The 23,034-nt window shown below is 38.9% G+C and overlaps 1 protein-coding gene across 2 annotated transcripts in view; it reads left to right on the top strand.

Annotated features, from left to right (window-relative positions):
* The window catches only part of HBS1L (HBS1 like translational GTPase), a 92,390-nt gene extending 72,923 nt beyond the window's left edge, over positions 1-19,467 (top strand). For both annotated transcript variants that reach the window (XM_037842133.1, XM_037842134.1), the window contains 9 exons: positions 475-549; positions 1,112-1,229; positions 1,873-1,941; positions 6,151-6,255; positions 9,265-9,355; positions 9,766-9,874; positions 15,025-15,125; positions 17,529-17,673; positions 18,816-19,467. In XM_037842133.1, the coding sequence (XP_037698061.1) occupies positions 475-549; positions 1,112-1,229; positions 1,873-1,941; positions 6,151-6,255; positions 9,265-9,355; positions 9,766-9,874; positions 15,025-15,125; positions 17,529-17,673; positions 18,816-18,827 (825 nt within the window). In that variant the 3' untranslated portion in view covers positions 18,828-19,467. The remainder of the gene's footprint in view (positions 1-474; positions 550-1,111; positions 1,230-1,872; positions 1,942-6,150; positions 6,256-9,264; positions 9,356-9,765; positions 9,875-15,024; positions 15,126-17,528; positions 17,674-18,815) is intronic.
* The last annotated feature ends 3,567 nt before the right edge of the window (positions 19,468-23,034 follow it).

The raw sequence follows: 23,034 nt of genomic DNA on the forward strand, positions 1-23,034 counted from the left end.
CTCTACATACTTCATTTTTTGTTGTTGTTCATCTATTCCTTTATCCATCAATTACTACATCTTGAGGCTGCAGATATTATTACTAAATATGCAGCATGCGTGTCATCATCTAGAGTTCATGTTACATAGACATTTTTAATCTATTTGCCTTTGGTGGGGTGACGGGGTGTTTATTCCTACAGTTGGTTCAAGCAGAATTTAGTAAATTATTCACCTTTTTTCCCCACAGATTTGAAATCACTTTTATTAGCATATACAAGAAGTTCTCGATTTGGTTTCTAGTCTTTTCTGTTGTAGAGAATTTATTTTTAGATGACATTATTTATAAGATCTGATATTCTCAGTTTTAATTTTAATAGACTTTATAAGTAATAGGATTATATAGTCTTGATTATTTACATTTTACTGCAGAAATTTAAATTTTATGTAGCATGTTCTAAAAACAGTTTTAAAAATCAGTTGGGTCTTTTTCAGGTTAATTGGCAACAAGAAAGGTTTCGAGAGATTATTGGAAAACTTGGACACTTTCTTAAGCAAGCAGGTTTTAAGGTAAGATGATTTTAAATGTATTTGGTTATTATTTTCTTTACTTAAATCTCATTTTACTGGTAAAGAAACAATACTCTGATATTCTTGTCTTGTTAAATATATTTCATTCTTTTTATTTTCATTTTCCCTCATATCGTTTATTTATTATGTTCTTTGGGTTATTTCATGTTGTAAAACTGCGTATGTTTTGTAAGTTGATTTGGATTTACTATAAGTAAAAGGCTTTTCTTCCCACCAATTACATTAGCAACTGTAGGTTTAGGGAGGTCACAGAGGAAAGTGGAAACTGGTAGAGAAGAATTTCTCCAAACAAAAACCTGAAAAATGCCATCACCAGGAAAAATGCTTGAGTAGAGTTTTGGAACAAATTTGCAAGTATCTCTTAGAATAAAAACAGTTAAAAACTATTGAATTGGACAACTTCAGGGCTATAGTTCTATGATTTCTATCACTTTTTAAGAAGTACAGTTATTACAAACGGTGAAGTTATGATAATGGTGACCCTTGTAACTTTAAAAAAAAAACTGCTGTATTGTTTCATGCATTCAATCTTTTTAAACAGGAGAGTGATGTTGCTTTTATCCCTACAAGTGGTCTTAGTGGTGAAAATCTAATCACAAGATCTCAATCAAATGAACTCACAAAATGGTATAAAGGACTGTGTCTATTAGAACAAATTGGTAAGTAGTACTACTATATGAATTTTAATGTAATATAAACTTGGTGTTGTTACTTAGAATTCTTTATGGAAGATGATTATGTGTATGAAAAAGCATAGGTTTTGTGTTAGAGAAGCACGGACACCAGCTATGAAATCAGATGCATTATTTAAACTAATGGTCAGTTTTCCTCATTTATTTAATGAGGCAACTGCCTGCCCTACCTGCCTTACAGACTGTTGTTGAAAGTAAGTGTGGTAACAGATGAAGACATTTTATAAACTGCTACTACTGTATAAATGGCAGTCAGTTTGCTATCAGTATTTATCAAAGATAATTATCTCTTAAGAGAAGTGGGAAGATAATGGAATCATTGGTTGTGACTCAGAATTTACATTTTAAATTAAACCTTGCTTCCTTGCTTTTTTTTTTTAAATTAAATTTTATTGAGTTGTATTCACAAACCATACAGTCATCCACAGTGTATAATAGCTTTCTCTTGAAAGCTGTTTCGGCTTTCTCTATCAAGTGCCTCAAAATTCTCCCAGCCTCTACCCATTACTCAGTGTCAGGCTGCTATCACACATACCACATAGTGGGTTGGCTTAAACATTGGAAATCCATTGCCTGGTGTAAACCTTGCTTTTTGCCATTTTTTTTCCAGATTCGTTTAAGCCTCCTCAACGATCTATTGACAAGCCTTTTAGATTATGTGTATCTGATGTTTTCAAAGGTAAGTGTATCTCTCTGGTGCTTCTTCTGTAGGCCTCTTCCTTTCCATATTCTCTTTCCTCTTTTCTTGGACTCAGTTGTTACACTGTTTTCAGGCACTTCTTTCTCCACTCCATTGTAAGGATCACTGCCAAATTAGTCTGAAAATGCACAGTTCTGGTTATTTATCTCTCTTGCTCACAAAACCTTCAGCTTACTCACCATTCCCCATCTCGTTTCTATCTTTTAGGTATAAAAAATCTTATTTCTCTTTTTAGCCTCACATTTTCCCCCCTCCCATTAGACTCCTTTAGTTTCCGTATCCTTCACCAAACGGGTTCATTCACTGTTTCTTAACTGCGTAGGGTCATTATTGCCACCATGTCTATTCATGTTTTGCTCTTTTCTCTCTTCATTTGGTTCTTTTTTATATATCCTGTTTCTCTCCTCACTATGCTCATATTTTCTTTTAAATACTTGGACACAGCTGTAATAGCTCTCCAGTATAATTTTACTGTACTTGTCTGCTAATTCCATCATCTCTATCATTTCTGGGTCTCTTTCTTTTGCCTGGTTTTTCTCCTGTTATAGGTCACATAGTCCTGCTTCTTGTGTAGTTTCAGTTTACGACATGTGTCTTAGTATTTAATAAACATTCAAGGAGAGATTGCAGATTTTGGGAGTTACATTTTTTTTTTTCTTTTTTCTACTTTTTGCCAGCGTCCCTCCTCTCCTGAACTCTGCTCCTTAAATTCCAGCCACCTCAATGTCACTGATCTTTGAGTTTTGTGTCTTGACTCAGCAAGTTCATTGTGCTCTGCTGGGAAATCCCCTTCCTGTACTGTGGTCGGGACTCTTGCTCTATGCAGAAGGCTGGGTGATCGTGCACCTCAATTTTTTTTGATTCCCTTCTCTTAGGGATTGTAATAATGTTCACTGTCTGAAAACAGTTGTTTCACATATTTCATCCAGTTTTCTACTTGCTTGAAGCATCCTCCCACTCCCATATCTAGCTCACTTTCATTGTGGTTAGAGCACATCTTCCACATGATTTTGATCTATTGAGATTTGCTTTATTGCCCAGCAAATGGGTTATTTTTTAAGAATGTTCAGTGAGTTCTTGAAAAGAATGTAATGATTAGGGTCATATATGTCACATAAGGTTTGCTAATTGTTTTGTTCGAAACTTCTTTGTCTTTACTGATTTTGTCTGTTGTTTCTATCAGTTATTGAGACATATGTTAAAATATCCCATTATGGTTGGGGACTTGTTTCTCCTTGTCATTCTGTAGCCTTTACTTTATACATTTTGAAATCCTGTTATTAGATATATAAACATTTATGATTATTACTGCCTTCTTAGTAAATTGAACTATTTACCATTAGAAATGCTTCTCTTTGTCTCTAATGATGCTTTTTGCCTTAACCCCTTTTTTTAAGGTTGGTATTAATATGACTACAGCAACTTCTGTTGTAGGGTCTGCAGAAAAGCATAAAACTGTTCCTGTCTATAGGGAGTTTACTTGAGTCTTGGGATGTTGGGGCGAAGGAGGTACATTTTAATCATGAGGAAGAAGGAAACAACATAGTTGTCCCAAATTATTTGAAAAGCTATAAATGGACAGGTATGGATATTTTCTCTGTTGTTTCAGAAGAAACAGCTGGGTGACCAATAAGAAGAGGTTAGAAGACAGATTTCCTCTTAGTACAAGGAAGACCTTTCTAACAATTAGAGGTTTCTTAATGACCTGCTTTAGCAACCAGTGAATTCTACAACTTAAGATGTATTCAGATGTGACTGGATTGGACAAGGTGGTTGTAAACAGTGTGACTACATTGGTTAGTTTCCTTTAAACAGAAAATTCTGTGCTTCTGATTATTATTTCTGGAAGTAGACAACCTTGAATGTCTCCTACCCTATCATGCACACTTGCATACACATACCTAATTACCCTTTTTCTGGTGGACTCGTCTGTGTTCTTTTAAAATTCAGCTCAAGTGCCACTTCTGAAAACCTTAACTGACATTGCCCACTGTTCTTAGTCAGGGTTCAATCAGGAGACAGAAATCATATAGGAATTTGAGCAGGGAAAGCTTAATTTAAGAATTATTAGCTATGGCAGGAGATGAGAACAATTAGGATTGGCTTGTCAGGAAAGGACAACTAGAGGGTACAGGAATTAGGAAAACCTCTAATTGCTAGAAAGGTCTTCCTTGTACTAAGAGGAAATCTGTCTTCTGTCCTATGGCTGACATAGAGTCAAGAAGGAGGAGGAACTGGGAAGGGACCCCTGCACCTCTCCAGGCGAAGATCTAGACCGTGTTGGAGAGGATGTGCTATGGCTACCTGCTTGGTGGAGGACTTTGCTGAGGGATGCTGGGGAGGTGCCCACAAGGAGGTTCCACCTCCTGCTGACCACTGGGCACTGCTGGAACCTAGGAGAGAAGCATGCTGGGACCAGGGAGAGGAAACCCTTCCTCCTGCAGTACCCTCCAGGACCTTCTGCTGACCAAGATTAGCACCATGCCATCTGGCAAAGGAGGGACGTGTATAGGGTCTGTCTCCATTATCACAGAGCCTGCAGTGAAGGGTGAAGGGGAACTGAGAAGCAGTAAATTGGTGACTGGCATGAGTGAATGTGCTTTTGAAAATCATGTAGTTAAGTTGAAATATGTTGTTGTGATGGTGGTTAGCTTCCAGCATTAGTTATAGAGAGTTATGGTTTCCAAAATGCACATTTTACCTGCTTAAAATGTGAGAGGTGTTTAATTTTCTTTCGTTAGCAATGTTTGGTGACTACTTGCCAACTCCTCTTCTCTTTTCATCTGCTTCCTGCCTTTCATCCACACTGGTCCTGCTCCTCTCATGTGTACTCACCAAGTCACCGCAGGACCTCCAGGTTGCCAGAGTCAGAAGACAGTTTCCAATCCTCTCTGACTTGGTCCTGGATTTACTTCTGACACTGTCAGCCTCTCCCACCTTGAAACTTTTCTCCCTCGGTTTCGGTGGCCCACTTTCTCCCGCTCACTTGCCATCCCTCTGGCCTCCCTCACCTTCTCTGTGGCTCCTCGTTCTCTGTCCTCAACGTGGTTTTCTATCCTCAGTCTTCCCTACCTCCCTGAGTTTATCCCCTCCTGCGTCTTGATGCTTCCCAAGTCTGCATCTCCAATCCAGACCTCCTCTCCCCTCTCCAGACATGTTCTGTCTGCCCCTGGACGTCCACAGTGTGTGTGCTCCTGGGGTACCATTCTTGGTAATTCTGTGTGATTGGTACCACCGGAATGCAGCTTCTCCACCTGTCTTCACAGACGCTTGCAGATTCACCAAGGCTAGCATGGATCTTCTTCTTTCTTAATTTCATATCTCGCAGTTAATGCCATTGTCTCCTCAGATTTCTCCAGAGCTTTTTGTCATTATCGCCCACTTACCTTGTCACTCCAAACCTATCATTCCTTCTTCCTAAATTCTTGAATTCACCCCCTTTCTACAGTTGGTGTGTGTCTTTCTCAATCTCCACTGTGCTCTAACATGCCACTTCTCTGTTTAGAATTCTTTACTGATTCCCATTACTTAAAAAAGATGACACTCAAACACCTTGCCGTGATTTATGGGGCCTCTTTATGATTTGACCTTTGCCTGCCCCTGAAGTCCCCATATGGCCCCATTGTATCGACAACATGTGGCACTCATCACAAACCACATTTAGTTATAACTGCACTTTTTCACATACACTTGTCTTGGTCAGCAGCGTCTTCCTTCTTCCCCTGCCCATTCATACAAACTCCCCCAGAAACTCCCGTTCCTTCTGCACAGTGCTCCGCTCCGGTGTAACCACCCCCCACCTGGGCTCTTTGACCTTTTTCTTTGTTTCCCTTGTACATTATGAAGAGCATTTTCTCAGGACAATGCAATTGATTTTATCTTTCTCTTTACTGGTGTAACTCCTTAAAGGTAGAGACTTATATTTTCATCTCTTTATCCCCAGAGCTGGTACTGAAGCACTCAGTAAATATTCAAGGAAGGAAAGAATCCTCACTTTTTATAATACTCACTTTGAAAATTTTTATTTGCAAGAAAATCTTAAGAATAGAATGTGGTATGCGATATGCAGTGGATATATTAAAAATGCTGAAGTGATCGTTGCTTAATAACTGTTGAGCTTTGAATATATAAATATAGCCAACAGATAACATTGCTACATGAATCATATTATTTTGTCATGTCTTGCAGATCAAGGATCTGGATTTTGTGTAACGGGTAAAATTGAAGCTGGTTACATCCAGACTGGTGATCGGCTGCTGGTGATGCCTCCTAATGAGACATGTACTGCAAAAGGTACTCTGCTGCTGGCCTCTTTTGCTCAACGAACCTTGAAGTTGAGACAGCAGATTTTTTTTTTTTTTTTCACAGTGGTTTAGTTATTAACTCCAGAGTAAATAACCCCTTACCGAAATTGTAACTGACTGTCAAAGTGATACTAACTGTCGGAGATAAAAATGTGAAAACATTAAACGATTTTTTTTTCTGATTTGACTGTATATATGTGTACATAGAACATTGTAACTGTGGTAGCTTCTTGTTTTTTTTGACACTGATTCGAGAAGTTTGGTTAGGGCTTAACCAAGCATATAGACACCTTACAGATACCTTTAAAATCTTATGTTGTAGCAGAAATTACATCTCAACCCAATCTGATACTGAGTAGTCAGTGGTTGAACAGATTGCTACAATCTGTTGTTTTGTGAAATGTGTATTTTAGAATTTTTTATAAATTAACAAATTTGATCATGTTTCTACCAAAAAAAAAAAAAAAATACAGAGAGCTAATTAAGAAAGTAAGATGCAAATGCAGAAAAACCTGACATTGAAAAGAGAAGTTGAGTTAACGTGCTACAGTCAGTGCCTTTGCACATAGATCTAACATGCATCCCTTCATAATGGCTGATAACTGTTTCTCATCATGGGCCTTAATGTACACATTATTTTTTCCGAATTCCGATTAGAAGTTTATAAATCCCAAATTTTGGTAATGAATGCTATTGATGGTAGCACAGCATTGTGAATGTAATTAACACCACTGAGTCATATACTTGAAAGTGGCTTAAAATGGAAATTTTATCTTGTATATATGTAACCACAATAAAAATTTTAAAACAAAACCCATAGACCTGTACAACACAGAGAGCGAACCCTAATGTAAACTATGGGCTATAGTTAATGATATCAAAGTACTCTTGGCTCATCAGTTGTAATGAATGTACTACACTAATGCAAAATGTTAATAATATGGAAAACTGTGCATGTGGGGGATAGTATATGGGAACTCTGTACTTTCAGCATGGCTTTTCGGTAAACTTTCAACTGCTCTAAAAAATAAATGCATAGAATTTAGCAATTAAGATGTATGCAAAAGTACAAAGGCAAAAACATAACACCCTTGTATACTAAAAAAAAAGTGCATAATTCCATACCAACCCTTAATCCAGCTTTTAACTAAGCCTCTGACTTCAATATGAAACTGAAAGTATGTTTTATACTATAAAGGAATATTATTTCTAATTATTTTAAGCTAAAGTATAATAGTGAAAAGGTTAAAAATATTTTAAGTTTCAGTATTTTTCCTTCTTTTACTCTTCATTCATAGTTTATATTCAGAGTTGTACCTGACTAGTTTACAAATTTGAATATACATTTCGTGTGAATTAATTTGCTCACTTTAAAAGGAAATTTCTTGAAGATTTTATTTAGGTAGCATAGTAATCTGAATTTAAAGATGGTTGAAGGAATGAAAGCCAAGATTATTCCTTTTGACCTTTTTCTCTCTGTTTGCATTGGGATCATGAAAATTCTGGTTAGATAAGATATAAGCATTTTTTAAAGTCTCATTTTCCTTAGATCTTTTGTTTGCAAGTACAGCTCCCTGCTTTTGTTTTTTAAAGTAGTTAAAGGCTATACTCATTTTGAAATGCTAGTATCTTTGTGTGTTCATGGCCTATTTTGAAAATAAGTTTTTTGTTTTTTTTTTTTAAATAATTAATAGATATGAATTGTTTTGTAAATAGAGCTTATAATAGAAGGCTACTCAAAATCTGAAGCTACAAGGCAAATCTCTTTTGGATATAAATAGCAAGCTCCTGTTCTCAATCCCAGATTTCATAGCAAAATCAGATATAGTCATTTAAAATTTATATTTAACTAAATTTATTAGTTAATACTTAACAAACAATCCCTAATTCCATAATTGCTCACGTTTTTGGAGTCAAGAACCTCTTTGCTACCTCCAGAAAAGTTACAGCACGTCTCCTCCGATTAATGCAGATGAGCACCTGCAGGACATTTTGTGTGCAACTGTAGGTGGTCTCAGATCTCTTAAAGCTCTCCTTGGACTCCCTAAAGATCTCTAAGAAACTGTCCCTTGAGAGTATGCTTCATGGGAAAAATGAATATTTTCAGAGGGAGATGAGTGAATGATAATGTACTAAAAACAAGTCAATCAAGAACTGCTGCACTGTAGATGGCCTACACATTGTCTTCATCAAAAGGCTCAAGTTCCAAGGGAAAGGAATTTAACCCATAAGTGCTGAAAATATGAGATCTCTTTTAAAAGCCTTTGGAAAGAGTGGCTTGGGTATTGTCCATTGAAATTGCTGTCTAGGATTACCTCTAGGTGTTATAGGTATGTAACACCTGGGATAATTTTAAATTAAATTAAATTTTATTACCACTGTTTCCTTAAAGATATCTCTCTTTTTGCATATAGCCAGTGTTCAGTATGCAGATCTCTCTTTGAGAAGTTCTCTTTGAGCCAGAAATAGTGAGGGGGGTGATGAGGACCATCTGAAATACTGAGTTTATACTGTTGCCCCATGGATTACTCGGAGAACCCTGGCTAGTTTAGGTGGTTGGCTAATTCAAAACAAAGCAGAAGAGAATAAAATGCAACTAGGCATCCTTGCCAGTCCCTTCTTCCATGGCATTAAGGATAATTTGAGCTGTTTCATTAGTAAGCCTGCGTCTGTTAATATAAGAGAAACATTTGAATGGGGCCTGTTCAGTGATTGCAACAGTTATGTCAATGAGTTCAAATCTCTTCATTAAATAAGCAGAAATCAGCCTTTTATGGGCAGATACAAGCCATAGTATGCCTAGGGTGGTGTCTGGAAGTGTCAAGTCTAGAGGAAGTATTTTCCTCCCTGCTCACAGTTTTACTTTTCACTCTCAGTCTGTTCATTTTGAAAATGATGAGTAGTGGCTGATGAAGCAGAAATTAGCCAAGCTTTCTTGGTTGTTATGGTTTGATATCGAGGTGTTTCACTGTATGCTTTGGTTCTTACTCATTTCCAGGAATCACCCTACACGATGAACCTGTTGATTGGGCAGCAGCAGGAGATCATGTTAGTCTTATGTTGGTTGGGATGGATATCATCAAAATCAAGTGAGTGAAAAAATGAGTTTAAGCAACCGTTGTTTTGGATATAGGGTCCCAAAAAACACAGAAATTTGCAATCCACTAGCTCGTCTGAAAAATGAATATTAATTTTGAATTTCATTTGGCCAAACACAGACTCTATGGAAGTATAAGAATGATAACCAAAAAAACAAGTCTACTTAAAATTGGAATTAATATATGATATGTCATTTGAGTGAAATCTGCAAAATATGAAAAGAACATAAGGTTAAGGGCATAAAACCATGCTTTATCTAATCCAGAAGGGGGTATTTAGAAAAAGTCCCTAATTTACTTGTCTTTCTTTCTATTTGGTTTTAGAGGTATACCCATTGAATAAATGTATTTGTCCTCCATCCACCTTCCCTCCTTTATTTATTTAATTGTTTTTGTTACAGTGTTGGCTGCATATTTTGTGGCCCCAAAGAACCCATCAAAGCTTGTACTCGCTTCAGGGCCCGAATCCTTATCTTTAATATTGAAATTCCTATCACTAAAGGATTTCCCGTAAGTTTCAAAAATTTTAATTACTGTTTCTATAAATTCAAAGTAACTTTATCCTAAAAGTAATAATTTTCTTTATAAATGGTGATATTGGAGTTATTTTCAGATAGTATCTGTTATTGCAACCCAGTAAAACATAAAAATAAAATATAGAAATCTTTACTGTATTTATTTTGCCTCTTGAGCCTGAGGATTTTTTTAAAAGAGGCATTGAGTAGGTATTTCATAGTCAGTGATACAAACTGATGACAGTAAAATTCATCCAGAGAAAATGGTAAATACTTTTTTCTGTGTTCTAAAGGTCACTTAACTATTCGGGTTAAATTGGATCTTTCTGTTTTTGTTTTATATAACAACGTTTATTGGTATTTTTTTTTTTTTAATCTTACAAGTAATACATTGTTGCAGAAAATTTTGGAAAAGACACGCAAAAATAAAGAACATAAGAATGCTGTAATTGCAGACCCTGTAGATGCCTCCTACTTACATTTCACTGTATTGTACGTACAAATCATCTACCCATGGGTATGCACAGGCTTGTCCTGGGGACCCTCCACACAGGCTCATCTGTAGTTGTACTGATGGGCCTTCAGCCCCTGCGTGGCCGTGAGGCTGGTGTGTGGGGCGTCGTTGACACGTGTCAATTTAACATGTACATTCTGTGGGGAGGGGGAATTTTATACTATAATGCTCCTTAGCCAGGAAGGATATTCCTTGTAAATAGCAAGAACTCCTTGTTTTATGTGTAATTTTTTTTTCATACATTTGGGACCATACTCTGTTTATAGTTTTGTATCTTGCTTTTGTCACTTAACAGAGGAATGTTTTCTCATTAGACTTTTTTTTTTCAATAGTCAGCTCATGTAGTACAGATTCTACACAGCTTAAATATTTCTTGTTGGGATTAAATGCCTTGCCTTTGGGAACATACACAGATTATTTTTATCAGTTGATGCTTTTGAAATAAAAATAAAAATTGCCCTTTAAATTTTCAGTTTAATGATAGTGCTTTAGAGGTTGGGAAGGTTTATTTAGCTCATTTAAGTTCATTTTATACTTATATGCCTACATTTGAGTTTAAACTGTAGCCATTTACTTTGCTTTATAATTCTTTGTAATTATATCTTATGTAAATTTGATCATATAAAACATTGTAAGACACTTTTTAAATACTTTGATGATGTTTCATTTCTTCCATACCCTAAAAAAGGAGTAAAAGCTCCTCTCCAAAAAGTTATTATGGTTGAAAATATTTAATTTTTAAATATTTAAAAGTCATGTATTGATAGTCAAATATCTAGAAGCTAATCGCTTATTACAAACGGAACTCATTCTTAGAAAGCTGTATGTCCTCCAAGGAAGAAGGTGGAGTGTTTGTTTACTGCATGTTCTTACTCATGCAACAATAATATTTGCCAGTGGAGAGGTGGAGAGGTCAAGAAGTCAGTAGTTACTTTGAATAGTAAGACTGTTTTCCTGTCTACCGTCGTTTTTTAAAAATAAATATGAATTGAAAGTTTTTCAGTGTTGCTTTAAGAGATTCCTTCCGAATGTATTCATCGCAAATACTAGGGTAAAATTTGTTTCAGAAAAAGGGGTCAGATTTTGTCATTCAAACCGATGACCTTTCCCTGTGGGAAAAAAACTTGAAATTTTTTTAACCAGAAAAGCTTTCTAAGCAATTAAAATTTCATATTTAGTGACTAATTCCTTAACATGAAGTAAGTATTGTGCAACTTTCCCTTGGTTTGTATGGTAAACTCTGTATGTCTTTAAGAGTTAAAAATAAAAGGGACTTGATTTAATTGAATTCATATTATCTGATACTTTAAAAAAAAAAAAAATTCCCTAAAGATGTAAGGAAAATAAGAACTTGACTTATTTTGGCACCTAACATATAGCCCATCACAGTTAATGGAACACTAGATAATCTTGTAACCCCACACAAAGTACAGAGTCCCAACCCTTATCTCAACCCTTTAGGATACTGTGTTTCTGAATTCAGAAATTTTTAGAATTTAGAAATGTGATATGGTGCATGTTCTATAAAACCCGTAGCCCAGAATAAGCAGCACCTGGTAACCAAAAACATTAATCTTTCTGCACCAAAATATGTGGATATTAACACTCAGTGCAATAAGTAAGGATCATGAATTGCCTCATTTCGGTTCAAGTCCAATTTTGCTACTAAATGAGTTTGTAATAAACTTAGGAAAAACTTTAGATTTTCCATCTTTTGGGATTGCAGACAAGGGTTGTGGACCTGTATAACTGCTGTCCCGGTTTTCCGATGAGGAATGGAGGCTGTAAGTGGCTGTGTGCCTCTGAGTGATCCAGTGAGTGTTTGGTTGACCCAGGTCTCAAACTCAGCGTGTCTCAGTCTGAAATCCAACACTAAGTTGCAGGTTGCTTTGAATTGTGTATGTCTTGGGTTATGTACTATATGAATTAAAACGTAAGATAGTATACAGTCTCTTCCCATTTATCTGCATGTCGATTTTTTCACTCATGTATTCAAGTATTTTTTGTGAGCTACTATTTGTAAGGTGCTGTGGAGATAGAAAGATGATAAAACCTACTCCATCCCCATCTGTCACACCCATTCTTCATCCACCCTGATTGTGCCCTGGGTCCCCCAGGTGGCTCACGGAGGTTGGAAGGAGTTCACTTAGGCCCCCGGGCATCTCTTCTGCTGCACTGGGCCGGCCCTGCGACCCCTTCCTTGGGCACAGCCCCAACGGAGGGCAGGGAGCCTTGCCTACGTGCCTGACCTAGGCTGCCTGTCGCAGGAGACGTCCGTAGATGTTTAGACCCACGTTTATATTACACTGGTGCCCTTTGAATGCACAAAGGCGATTCTCACCTCTTTTCCATACATCCTGGCAGTCTTTTTCCTAAGATAAGAGTTGTTTGTTAATTCTTTTGGAATCTTTCCAGTTCACAGTGGTCAAATGCCATTGAAAAAGAAAACCCATTCACTTTTGTAGAGAATGGAAGTTCAGTTGAGTCTTTATTCGTTTGTTTTTTTTAAACCCCATGTGACTGATATTCTCCATGTTTTAGATGTCTTTCCCTTCATGCTTTCATTCATCTCACAGATACTTACTGGGTGCCATTTAAATGGCGGGCACTGGACTACTGTGGTGACTAAGAGAACTAAGTCCTTTCCTCATGCTTTGTATTGGCTGGGATGAGAGACTTTAAGCTAGCAGTTACGGTAGCATGAGTTGTTCTGTAGAGAGATTGTATGACATAGAGGAAGGGCACCCAGCTCAGATGAGGGGTTTCTTATAGGAGTTGCCGCTGTCTTGGGACCTGGAGGTTGAGCCAGATGAATAGGAGTTAGCTGGTAGAAGGGGCTGGGGCCCAGGGGTGACAAGAGCTCAGTGCAGGTATGAAATGAAAGTGAAAGAGGGCTGGCACATAGAATGCAGGAGGATGGAAAAACTGAGGCTGTAGAGATAAGCTGCGGTCAGATCGAGAAAGGCCATAATATCTGTGGTGGAATAAAACTTCCCAGGGTTTCAGAAAAGCAAGGAAATGTCATTACATTTGTATTTTAGAAAAATTAGTCTAGTGGCTTTGTGAAGAATAGGTTGTTGAGGGCCAAAAGTGGTGGCACAGAGACAGGGGAGGCTGTATTTTAATTCTGATGAGAGGTGCTGGGGTCCTGGACCGCTGTTGTGATGGTAGGGGAGAGAGAAATGACAGCACTTTGTATGTCTGTTATCTCAGTACCCCGAGAGTTCCACAGTCCAGGGTTGGGCACCTGCAGCCCTTGTATTTCTGCTTTCTGTATGTGCAAGCCAGATTAGAGGTGTCAAACTGTTTCTTCCAGCTAACAGTATATATTTACAAACCAATTAGGACTTTAATAGCTTTGGCCCTTGCTGGGAATTTGGTTTTCCTTCTGTATCCACCCTGTAGACCCACTGCACACTTACGCTTGTTCTGTGAAGGAGGATACTCAGCCTGACTATATTCTGGTTGGGATCAGGGTCTCTCCAAGCCTTATCTTTCTCTATAATAAAATGAGAGGTTCCGTTTACGTGAGTTCTGTAGACCCCGGTGAGTAGTAGTGGGAGGTGCTTGGGATTTGTAACTACAGGGGACCTAAGCATAAAATTCAGCTCTGACAGACATCATACGTCTTCATGAAGTTACTGAACCTCTTTGATATGAAGTTTCCATGTCCAAACAGGGACAATAATAGCTGATATGTAAGGTCATCAACTAAATAAATATTTTACCATGTATGTGCCTGGCACCACTTTAAAATCACATGATCTGATTTTCATCAGCTTACTGATAAGGAATCCGAGGCCCATGACGTTGGGGTTGAGGGTTGTTAAAGAACTTGCCCAAAATCACACAGCTGGGTGAGAATCAGGATGTGAAGCCAGGTTTGTTTGGCCTTAAAGCCTACCTCACCTCCCATAACAGTGAGATAATGCATGGCCATTGCATCACATCATGCTTGGTACCCAGCAACATTAGAAATGTCATCTTCCTTTTCTTTTTACTTCTATATCTCTGGTATTTTATTCTCATTATCCAATGAGAATATTCTCCTTAACCAATGACTACATTAGTTACTGTTGGATATGACATTGTCTTCTCCCTCATTTTTATAATTGACACTTGTTGAATATCTTCCATATCAAGCACTGTGTCCCAACCTATTTAATTTTCATCACAAACCTGTAAGAGCTACCTACTTTACAGCTCTCCTGTACAGGTACAAAGAGATTAAAGTGAAGGAGCTGGGATTCAAACCGGGCTCTTTCTCTATTACTCCTTACAATAATAACAGTAATTGTTCTGAATGGCCAGTTGTCTTACCCAACCTTTACAACAACCCTCAATGTTGCTGTCCTCCACGTTTTACCAAGGATAAAGCCAACAGGAAGGTAATGAAGTTTCCCGAAGTGTACACGGCAAGTGGTGATACACAACTGTGAGCTCTTCTCCTGCCCTTTCTCCGTTAGTGAGTTGAATGACAACCTGAATCGAGTGGGGCCATAAGGAAGCAGCTAGAGACCTTGAGAGACACCAGGTGGCAGAGCTGAGTTGAATATGATTAATGTGAATGTCAAAATGGAAGGCAGGAGATGATTTGGTAAGCAGATTTTCAGTGTTATTTTTCGTTTCAGGTGCTGTTACACTACCAGACTGTCAGTGAACCTGCCGTAATTAAACGACTGATTAGCGTGTTAAACAAAAGCACAGGGGAAGTGACAAAGAAAAAGCCTAAGTGAGTGTTCTAATGCAGAAATTAAAAACCCCAGCAATTTAAGCAAATTCCTTGCAGATTAACTCATTGATATAGTACTACTCTTTGTGATTGCGTGAAATATATGTTGACTTATTTCAGAAGTCATGCTTTTCAAGGTCTGGATTAAAACAAACACACGCAAGTATGTACAGATGCTAATATTGTCTCTGTTCTGGGAGGTGGCTGGGGGTGTGAATTGTAAATATAAATTTCTATGTTATATTTCAAGCCCTAGATACTGAAGATGTAAAAATAAGGGTACTTAAAAAACCAGTACGTTAAAGATGAATTTGAATTATGCCTGGCCTCTAGTTCCAAATTTCAGCTGAGCACTTTAACTTTCTTGTTACTCCTCAATGAGAATAGTTCCTTCTGCTAAGAACAAGCCCAGGATAGAGTGGTCTGCATACTCGGGACGCCTTCACCCCCCACCCAGACAGCAGACTCCTTTCTGCTCGAAGTCCACCTGGGCCCTTAAGCCGAGGTCACCACCATCTCCATTTTGGTCCCCTCTGACTGCCACTCACATCCAGACGTAGGTGTGGCAAGTCCCCTTTGACTGATTCAGGGTCATGATTTTTCAAAGGAATACTTCCTGGGAAACTACGTCCTGCAAATAGAAACAAACTACAAAAGACTAGAGATGAATATTGCAAAATACAGGTTTCTTACTGTAATTCAAGCTAAGTTTCATCACAGTTTGGCTTGGCTGCTTCCGCTGTGGGGATTTCCTCACTTCAACTGTATGGGGACTCCCACCCAAAATCCAGAATTCCCCTTTTTCAGTCCTTGGGTGTTCCCCCAATTTTTGCACCTGCATAGCAGGCCCAGAGGTGGTTAGTGGGTTCATGGGTTGGCTGCAAGTGGAAAGGAGGATCTTCACACTGCTACACACGTGCCTGTTCCTCCTTTAGTTGGGAGGAAAGGGCTAGTGTGTCTCGAGCTTGAAGATGGTTCTTTATTTTTAACCTGAGTCTTGAGCTTCTGGCATGAGTGCTTGCTGTGTTCTGAAAAATGTGGTATCACTATGGGGCTAACAGTCCTCGAGGAGCACTACCTTCTAAGATTTCTCTTCAATGTTGTCACATGCTTTATATTCTCAGCAACCATGAGAAGCAGGTGCTATTATTTTTCCTTTTTTCAGCTCAGGAAACTGAGTCTTAAAGAGGCAGTGTGACATGTTCCAGGCCATCGAGTGAGCAAGTGGCAGAGCCAGGGTTCTAACTAGGTGACTCCTCTAGGCAGGAGCCAGTCGTTTGACCCACAAGATTGATTTGGAGAATTCGCAATCTGAAATTGGCTTATGGCATCTAACCCCGAGTTTTCCCCTCCCTGCTCATGCTGCTAATTCCAAGCTCAACGATGCTGGGGTTTAACGTGTTCTTATGTTAGCTCTCACGTCCTTCTTTCCAGTCACCTTATGTATAGCTTAGTCCTTTTCTCTAATTTTGCATCAACACCATTTAGTCCTCCCCTTTCATTCTAGTTCAAGCACATCATAGACTCTTTATTACTTTATGCTGAAGGGAATTTCTGGAAATTAAATTAATGGTAAGTTATGAATTTAATGGATGCTTTCCTTCCTAAGGAATGGAACTTTGGGGCTGAATCGTCCAAGCCAATGTTTGAAACTTGGTTACATTTTTTAAGAAACTTGTTCAGCTTAATCTGTCCGTCCCTGAAAGTGGAGTTTATCATTGCTCTTCTCTATCCTTCTAGAGCACAACAAAATAAATTGGAGAACATTTTCAAAATGTCCCCTTTTGGTCTCTACCCCCAGATACCCTCAGTAAGTCTGGGTGGGCCCACACACATGCTTTTTTGTTTGATTGCTTGTTTGTATAAAACCCTTTATAATCTGATCCATGCCCGTTCCCCTTCATTTCCTACAAACATGATATTTTGAAAAAGCTCTTGATGTGAGCTGTTAAGGAACCATTGTTCCTATGTGGAGGTAATGGGGTGTGTGGGGGTGTGTGTGTGGGTGGGGTGGATCTTAGAGGAGTCACTTGGCTCCAGTATCCTCTTTAGCAATCACTCCTAGCACACATTCCACCAAGTAGAATTTTGGGAAGACAGAGGGCATTGTATACTCCTCTTTTATAATGCAAACATTTCTTTGTAGGATTAAGCCCTTGTGTCATTTTATTAGATAAGTGGACTTCTGGGTTACCTAGCCCAGGTCTTTTGCGGGAGGAAAGTTCAGGAGGAGCGTTGGTCAGGAGGGCCCTGAGCATTTTAGAGTTGTTTTTTCTTTCCTTTTGGTTTCTGAAAGCCTCTGTTGGTTTGTCTGCTGAAGATGAAATGCTCATTTTTCAGTCGGCCGTGATGCACGTATTCACCCCCACGGTATATCCACTTGTTCTTTTTTTTTTTGGATAGGCTGTTGACTAAAGGCCAGAACGCCCTGGTGGAGCTGCAGACGCAAAGACCAGTTGCAGTTGAGCTCTACAAGGACTTCAAAGAGCTGGGCAGGTTCATGCTGCGCTACGGCGGCTCCACTGTCGCCGCTGGGGTCGTCACGGAGGTACTCCCGGGGCCTGGAAGGTTCTGGGTGGCGGCTTGCGGTTCTTCTGCCCTTAAGGATGATTTCTGTGGTTTCCTGGCTTCAGGGAAACATGGTGATGGCCTCAGAACCATGAAGTTTATATTAAAAATCAAAGGAATGGTGGGAAAAAAATGTTTGGTTGTAAAGTTTCTCATAGTGAGACTTCCAAGTATATTCTCCACCAGGAATATTGTTCAGAATTAAAGGAAAGCTGTTGAAAAGTAGTTCAGTAAGAATGCATTCCCAGTTTTGATTTCTTCTAACAGAAGAAATTTTTTTCAGATGGTTGAACGTCAGCGCATTTAAAACAAGTTTTTTCAGAAATTCAATTAATGCACTAATAACTTTTCAGAAACATATCTATTACATAAAGTGCCACTGAGTTTCGGAGAAAATCTTAACAAACGCAGAAGAATTCAGTCATGTAAATTTTCTTCTGTACTATCACATTTAATATAATTCTCATGACTATTATATTTTTAAAGAGGCTACATTTCATGTGATGTTTTTCCTTCATAAAACTTACTTAATTCATTTAATCAGATGTCTGCTTTGAGCAGAGAACTTGAAATTGCATCAAAATTCAGTGATGCATGTGTTGTGTGGAAGTCATATGTTTAGGTTTCTAGAGCTCCAAGAAGCTTGATGTGCATCATTTATGTGAAACACATGTGGAAGGCCATGCGGGGGAGCGATGAGGGAGCAGGCCCCGGAGTTAAATTGCCCGAGTTTGTGTTCTTGCTCCACCAGCTAGCAGCAGCACAGCTACAAAATCTATCCCTAAATTAACTTATCCATAAAAATGGAATAATGGAGTCAATCCTAGAGTTGTGAAATGAAACGATCCATAGGAAGCACTTGGTGCAGTAACTGCACATGTGAAGCACTCAGTGGATGTGCACTGCAGTCCTCGTCGTCGGCAGCTTCTCACTCGATCCATCACGTTCTTACAGCAAATACGGAGAGGTTTTGTTAAATCTCAGAAATAGCATGGCTAGGGAAGGGAGAAAGTTACAGGAGGAAAGAAAATAGTTTCCTCTGGGTGTAATAATTATTTGTGTCATTTTTCTTGTTTTTATAATGTGACTGCTTAAATTATAGCACATATTTTTCCTTTACAGATTAAAGAATGATGAGTCAGACTTCCTACCGTGTTACCAAAGCAATGAATTAGCGAACCTCTGTTTTTAAAGAATCCAGGCATTCAGTTAAAGGAACAGTGTGCAATTGATGTTTAAGAGAAACGTAAAGCTATAAACAGATGCAAAGAAGTATTAATAATCAACTCCTGCAAAAATTTCAAGCTGCCAACCAACTGGCAAAGAACGGCTAATATTGCACTTTCGTTTAAAAAATCAATTTTCCCTTTGAAACTTTAATAAATGGATTTGCCTCGCTGATATTTATGGGAACTATCAGAAATATATTAGAAGATATTAAATCATCGTGAAGTGAAATCTCCTTCCAGCCAAGCCACAAAATGTTTACAGTTTTCTCTTTTGATTTTCAATTTTAATGTACACTTAAGGAAAAGTAACTAAATTGGGTTGTTGAAATAGTTGATACTTAACCTGAACACTTTTTTTTTAGTTAATGCTAAGATATGCTACAGGTTACAATAAAGGTATTTTGTGTGGAGCATAAGAATGTCTCCCCTCTAACAAGTAAACTTTTGAAAGTTTGATTTGGAATCAGTGGAAGCTATTCCTTTGGAAACCAGGATATTATTTAAAATGTAAAGGTAGTTAATAAAATGCCTTAGTTTGAGCATAACAGCAGTGTTTTGTTTCTTAAACATTAAGGGATTTCTCTGCCACTATCACTATGACTTCAGTTTTGTGGGATCTTTTTCACCTAAAGATTTCCTGGCTCGTTCACATGAATTCTTTTTATCTTAATCACAGCTGGTCAAATTTAGTCTCATCTATTCCTAACCATAACTTAACTTTGTTTTTCTCATTCTCACTCTTAGAATTACCTGATGACTGTATCTTTTTCTCATGTATCTTATAGATTATAAGTTCCGTCTAGTGAAAGTCATGTTTTTCTTTGAAGTCTCAACAACAAACTCCAAAGTTAATGTATTTAACAGGTATTTGTTGAGCTGCCTCCTGAGTAAAAGGAGCAGTCCTCAGGCGAGTGTCGGACTCTGACCCAGTTTATGAGGAACTTTGGAATTTGCAGTGATCTGTCTGTTCTTGATTTGCCACACACCACGGCTTTTCTTCTTCTTAATTGAAGAATAACATACAAACAGCAAAGTGCACAAGTCACAAATGTGCCACTTGGCAAATGTTCTCAGCATGCATACACTCAGATAATACATTTCTTTACTAAAAAGTATTTGTGTAGCTGTCACTTCGGAGGAAGCTTGCTGAGGTAAGAAAGTGTTCTATTTACATACCTGTGTTAATCAGGAATCTTCCAGATGCACACAACAGAAACCAACCACAGTGACTTAAGCAGAGCAGGAAACCCTTTAAGAACCGTGGAGACCCAAAGTAACCCTGGCTTTCAATCCCTGTAGTAGTCAAGGTTCTTCAGGGAAACAGAACCAACAGGGGAGAGATATGTGTATATAGTAAATATGAGATTTATTATAGGAATTGACTCACATGACTGTAGAGATGGGCAAGTCCAAATTCCATAGGGCAGGCCTCAAGCTGGGAATTCTGTTGAAGATTTGACAGATTCCCTAGAAGAAGGTGGCTGGTTGAAGTAGAGATGAAAATTCTCTCTTCTGATGCTGCCATTATCAGTTCTCCTTTGAAGGCCTTCGACTGACTGGATGAGACACCCCTCGTTGCTGAAGGCAAGCTCCTTGGTTGTAGATGTCATCAGCGATAGATGCAATCAACTGACTGATGACTTAAATCCATGAAATATCCCCACAGTAACAGTCGGACCAGTGCTCACTTGACCAAACAATGGAACAGCACAGCTAAGTTGGCACATGAACGTAACCATCACACTCTCTATCGAGCAGCTGACACAGTGTCGAAGGGGACGCATCCCCTCTCTGCTTTCCCTGGCGTGAGGGTCACCCTCAGGCTCCTTATGGAGCGACCTGCAAGGCCAGGTTCTTACAAGGACCTAGCGATTCCACACTTACGTCCTCAGACCTTCCAGCCCAGGGCAGGCTGAGAGAGCATCTCTGTGCCAGAGGCTCTGGAAACATCCTTAACTGTGATTGAGTGCTGTGACTTTTCCTGGGGCCCCCTTGGGATTGGGTGTGAGGCAAACTCTACCCAAAACACATCGTTGACAATTGTGAGGGTTGGAGATGCAGGTGCTCTTAGGTAGGGGGCAAAAACAAGAGTATCCACTCGGTTTATCATAGACGAACATGCTATGATTGCTTTATACACCATAACATTACATACTTCACAAGAAATTATACCCCTTTATCATGTGACATGGTATTGATTCCTACCCAATTAGTGCTTAAGAACTAAATGTTTTGAAGCTAGTCTGAAAAAATATGTACCAACCTCCTAAAATGCTGATAGAAAATAAGTGACCCTGTGAATAAACTTACAGTTTCTTCACTATCTTTTGTGTTAATTTTCATAAATTGAGAATTTAGCATAAAGCAAATAGAAGGAGGAGTTGGTTTCTTCCTCCTTAAATCGGAAGAAAGTGCAATCCTTGGTACTACCTTCGTATTCACAGTGACTGTTGTTGAGGGGCTGCAGTGACTTCGAGAGGGCCCAGCGTGGGAGAGGAGTGTTGGCAGTGGAGGATGGCGGGAGTGACAGAGGGGCAGCGCAGGCTCACCTGGGCTCTGCTTGGGTCCGCTGGAGCCCACATCCATGCTGTGTCATTTTGCTTCAGGTACTTCTTGTCTCGTCTTCTCCTCTTTGCTGATTTCACACTTTCTTCCCAGGGCTTTGTCCTCTGATTTTGAGTTTTTGTGGGGCTCCTAGGATAACCTGACTTGGAAACAGAGCCATGTCTTGACTTGTTTATACACATGTTCATTATTTATGACAGTATTTGAGCCCCTCTGTACTGTGAGAGGCATTTTAGAAACCAATTTCTAGACAGATTTTTTCTTCTCTCATGAATATGCAAATCAGTAATAATTGTAACCATTGTTAAAATGTAATCATACATTTGGAAATACAGAAGAGTAGAGGGAACAATAAAATTTCCCCATAGTTCTATCACCTAAAGGTAACTGCTGTGAACATTTCAATATATTTACTTTGTCTCTCCAGTGCATATTTATCTTTTACATAGTTGTGATTAGTAGGGAAGATAATGAAAAATTTTCAGTGAAAATATTAGAAATGTTTTTTAATTGATGTAAAAATACCAAATAACAGAAACTATCTGTTCCACTTTGCTAGTGCTGCCTTTACAAAATACCTTTTGTAAAGGATTTATTAAGTTACAAATGTACAGTTCTAGGGTCATAAGTATACATACTAAGGTATCAATAGGAGGATACCTTCACTGAAGAGTGGCTGATGGCATCTGGAAGACCTCTGTCAGCTGGGAAGGCACGTGGCCAGTGTCTGGGTTCTAATTTCAAAATGGCTTTCTCCAAAATATCCCTGGGCTTCTGTCTCTCTTAGCTCTCTCAGCTTTCTGCTTGGTTCTCCTGGGTGTTTTGCATGTCCAAATGTGCTTGTCTACATCTCCGAGCATCTCCAAATGTCTCCAAGCGTCAGGGTCTGTGTTGGCTCTTGAGCTCTCTTAAGTACTCCAGTGAACTAATCAAGACCCACCCTGAATGGGCGGGGTCCACACCTCCATGGAAATAATTTAATCAAAGGTCTTACCCACAGTTGGGTGACTCATGGAGACAGTCAAAAGTTTCCACCCAACAAGACTGGATTAAAAGCTCATCTGGGATCCTAACAGCTTCAAACTGGCACATCGACAAAAAGGAATTAGTTAACTAGATTATAAAGTGAGAAAAAAAAACTTCCAGATAGGTTGTCCCAATAAAACCTCCTGGATCATCTTCCAATTTCTCTCCAAAATACCAGTGGAAATGTATGAAAAGGAAGCCATTCATTCCCTCCTCCTAATGGCCTGTGATCTTACAGGCACGGGAAAGGGCTCATCTCAGGCCTTTGTGGGGGTGGCAGGACTCACAGGAGGAAGGGATAGACCCTAAGGACAAGCCACAGCAAATGGAGATGGGGATGGGCCAGCCACCGATGCTGATGGGGAGGTGAGAGCGGTTCACCTTGGAATCCCCCTGCCAGTTCGGGAATGGGATGGGTGAGGGGGCGAGGCTGGCCTCAGTGGGCAAAACCATCCAAACTGGCAACACTTAGAATCCCCCAGCCATAAACAACATTCCTTAGAACCTGCCACTTTCCCTAA

This window comes from Choloepus didactylus, chromosome 7 (genome assembly GCF_015220235.1).
Source record: "Choloepus didactylus isolate mChoDid1 chromosome 7, mChoDid1.pri, whole genome shotgun sequence".
Taxonomy (NCBI): domain Eukaryota; kingdom Metazoa; phylum Chordata; class Mammalia; order Pilosa; family Megalonychidae; genus Choloepus; species Choloepus didactylus.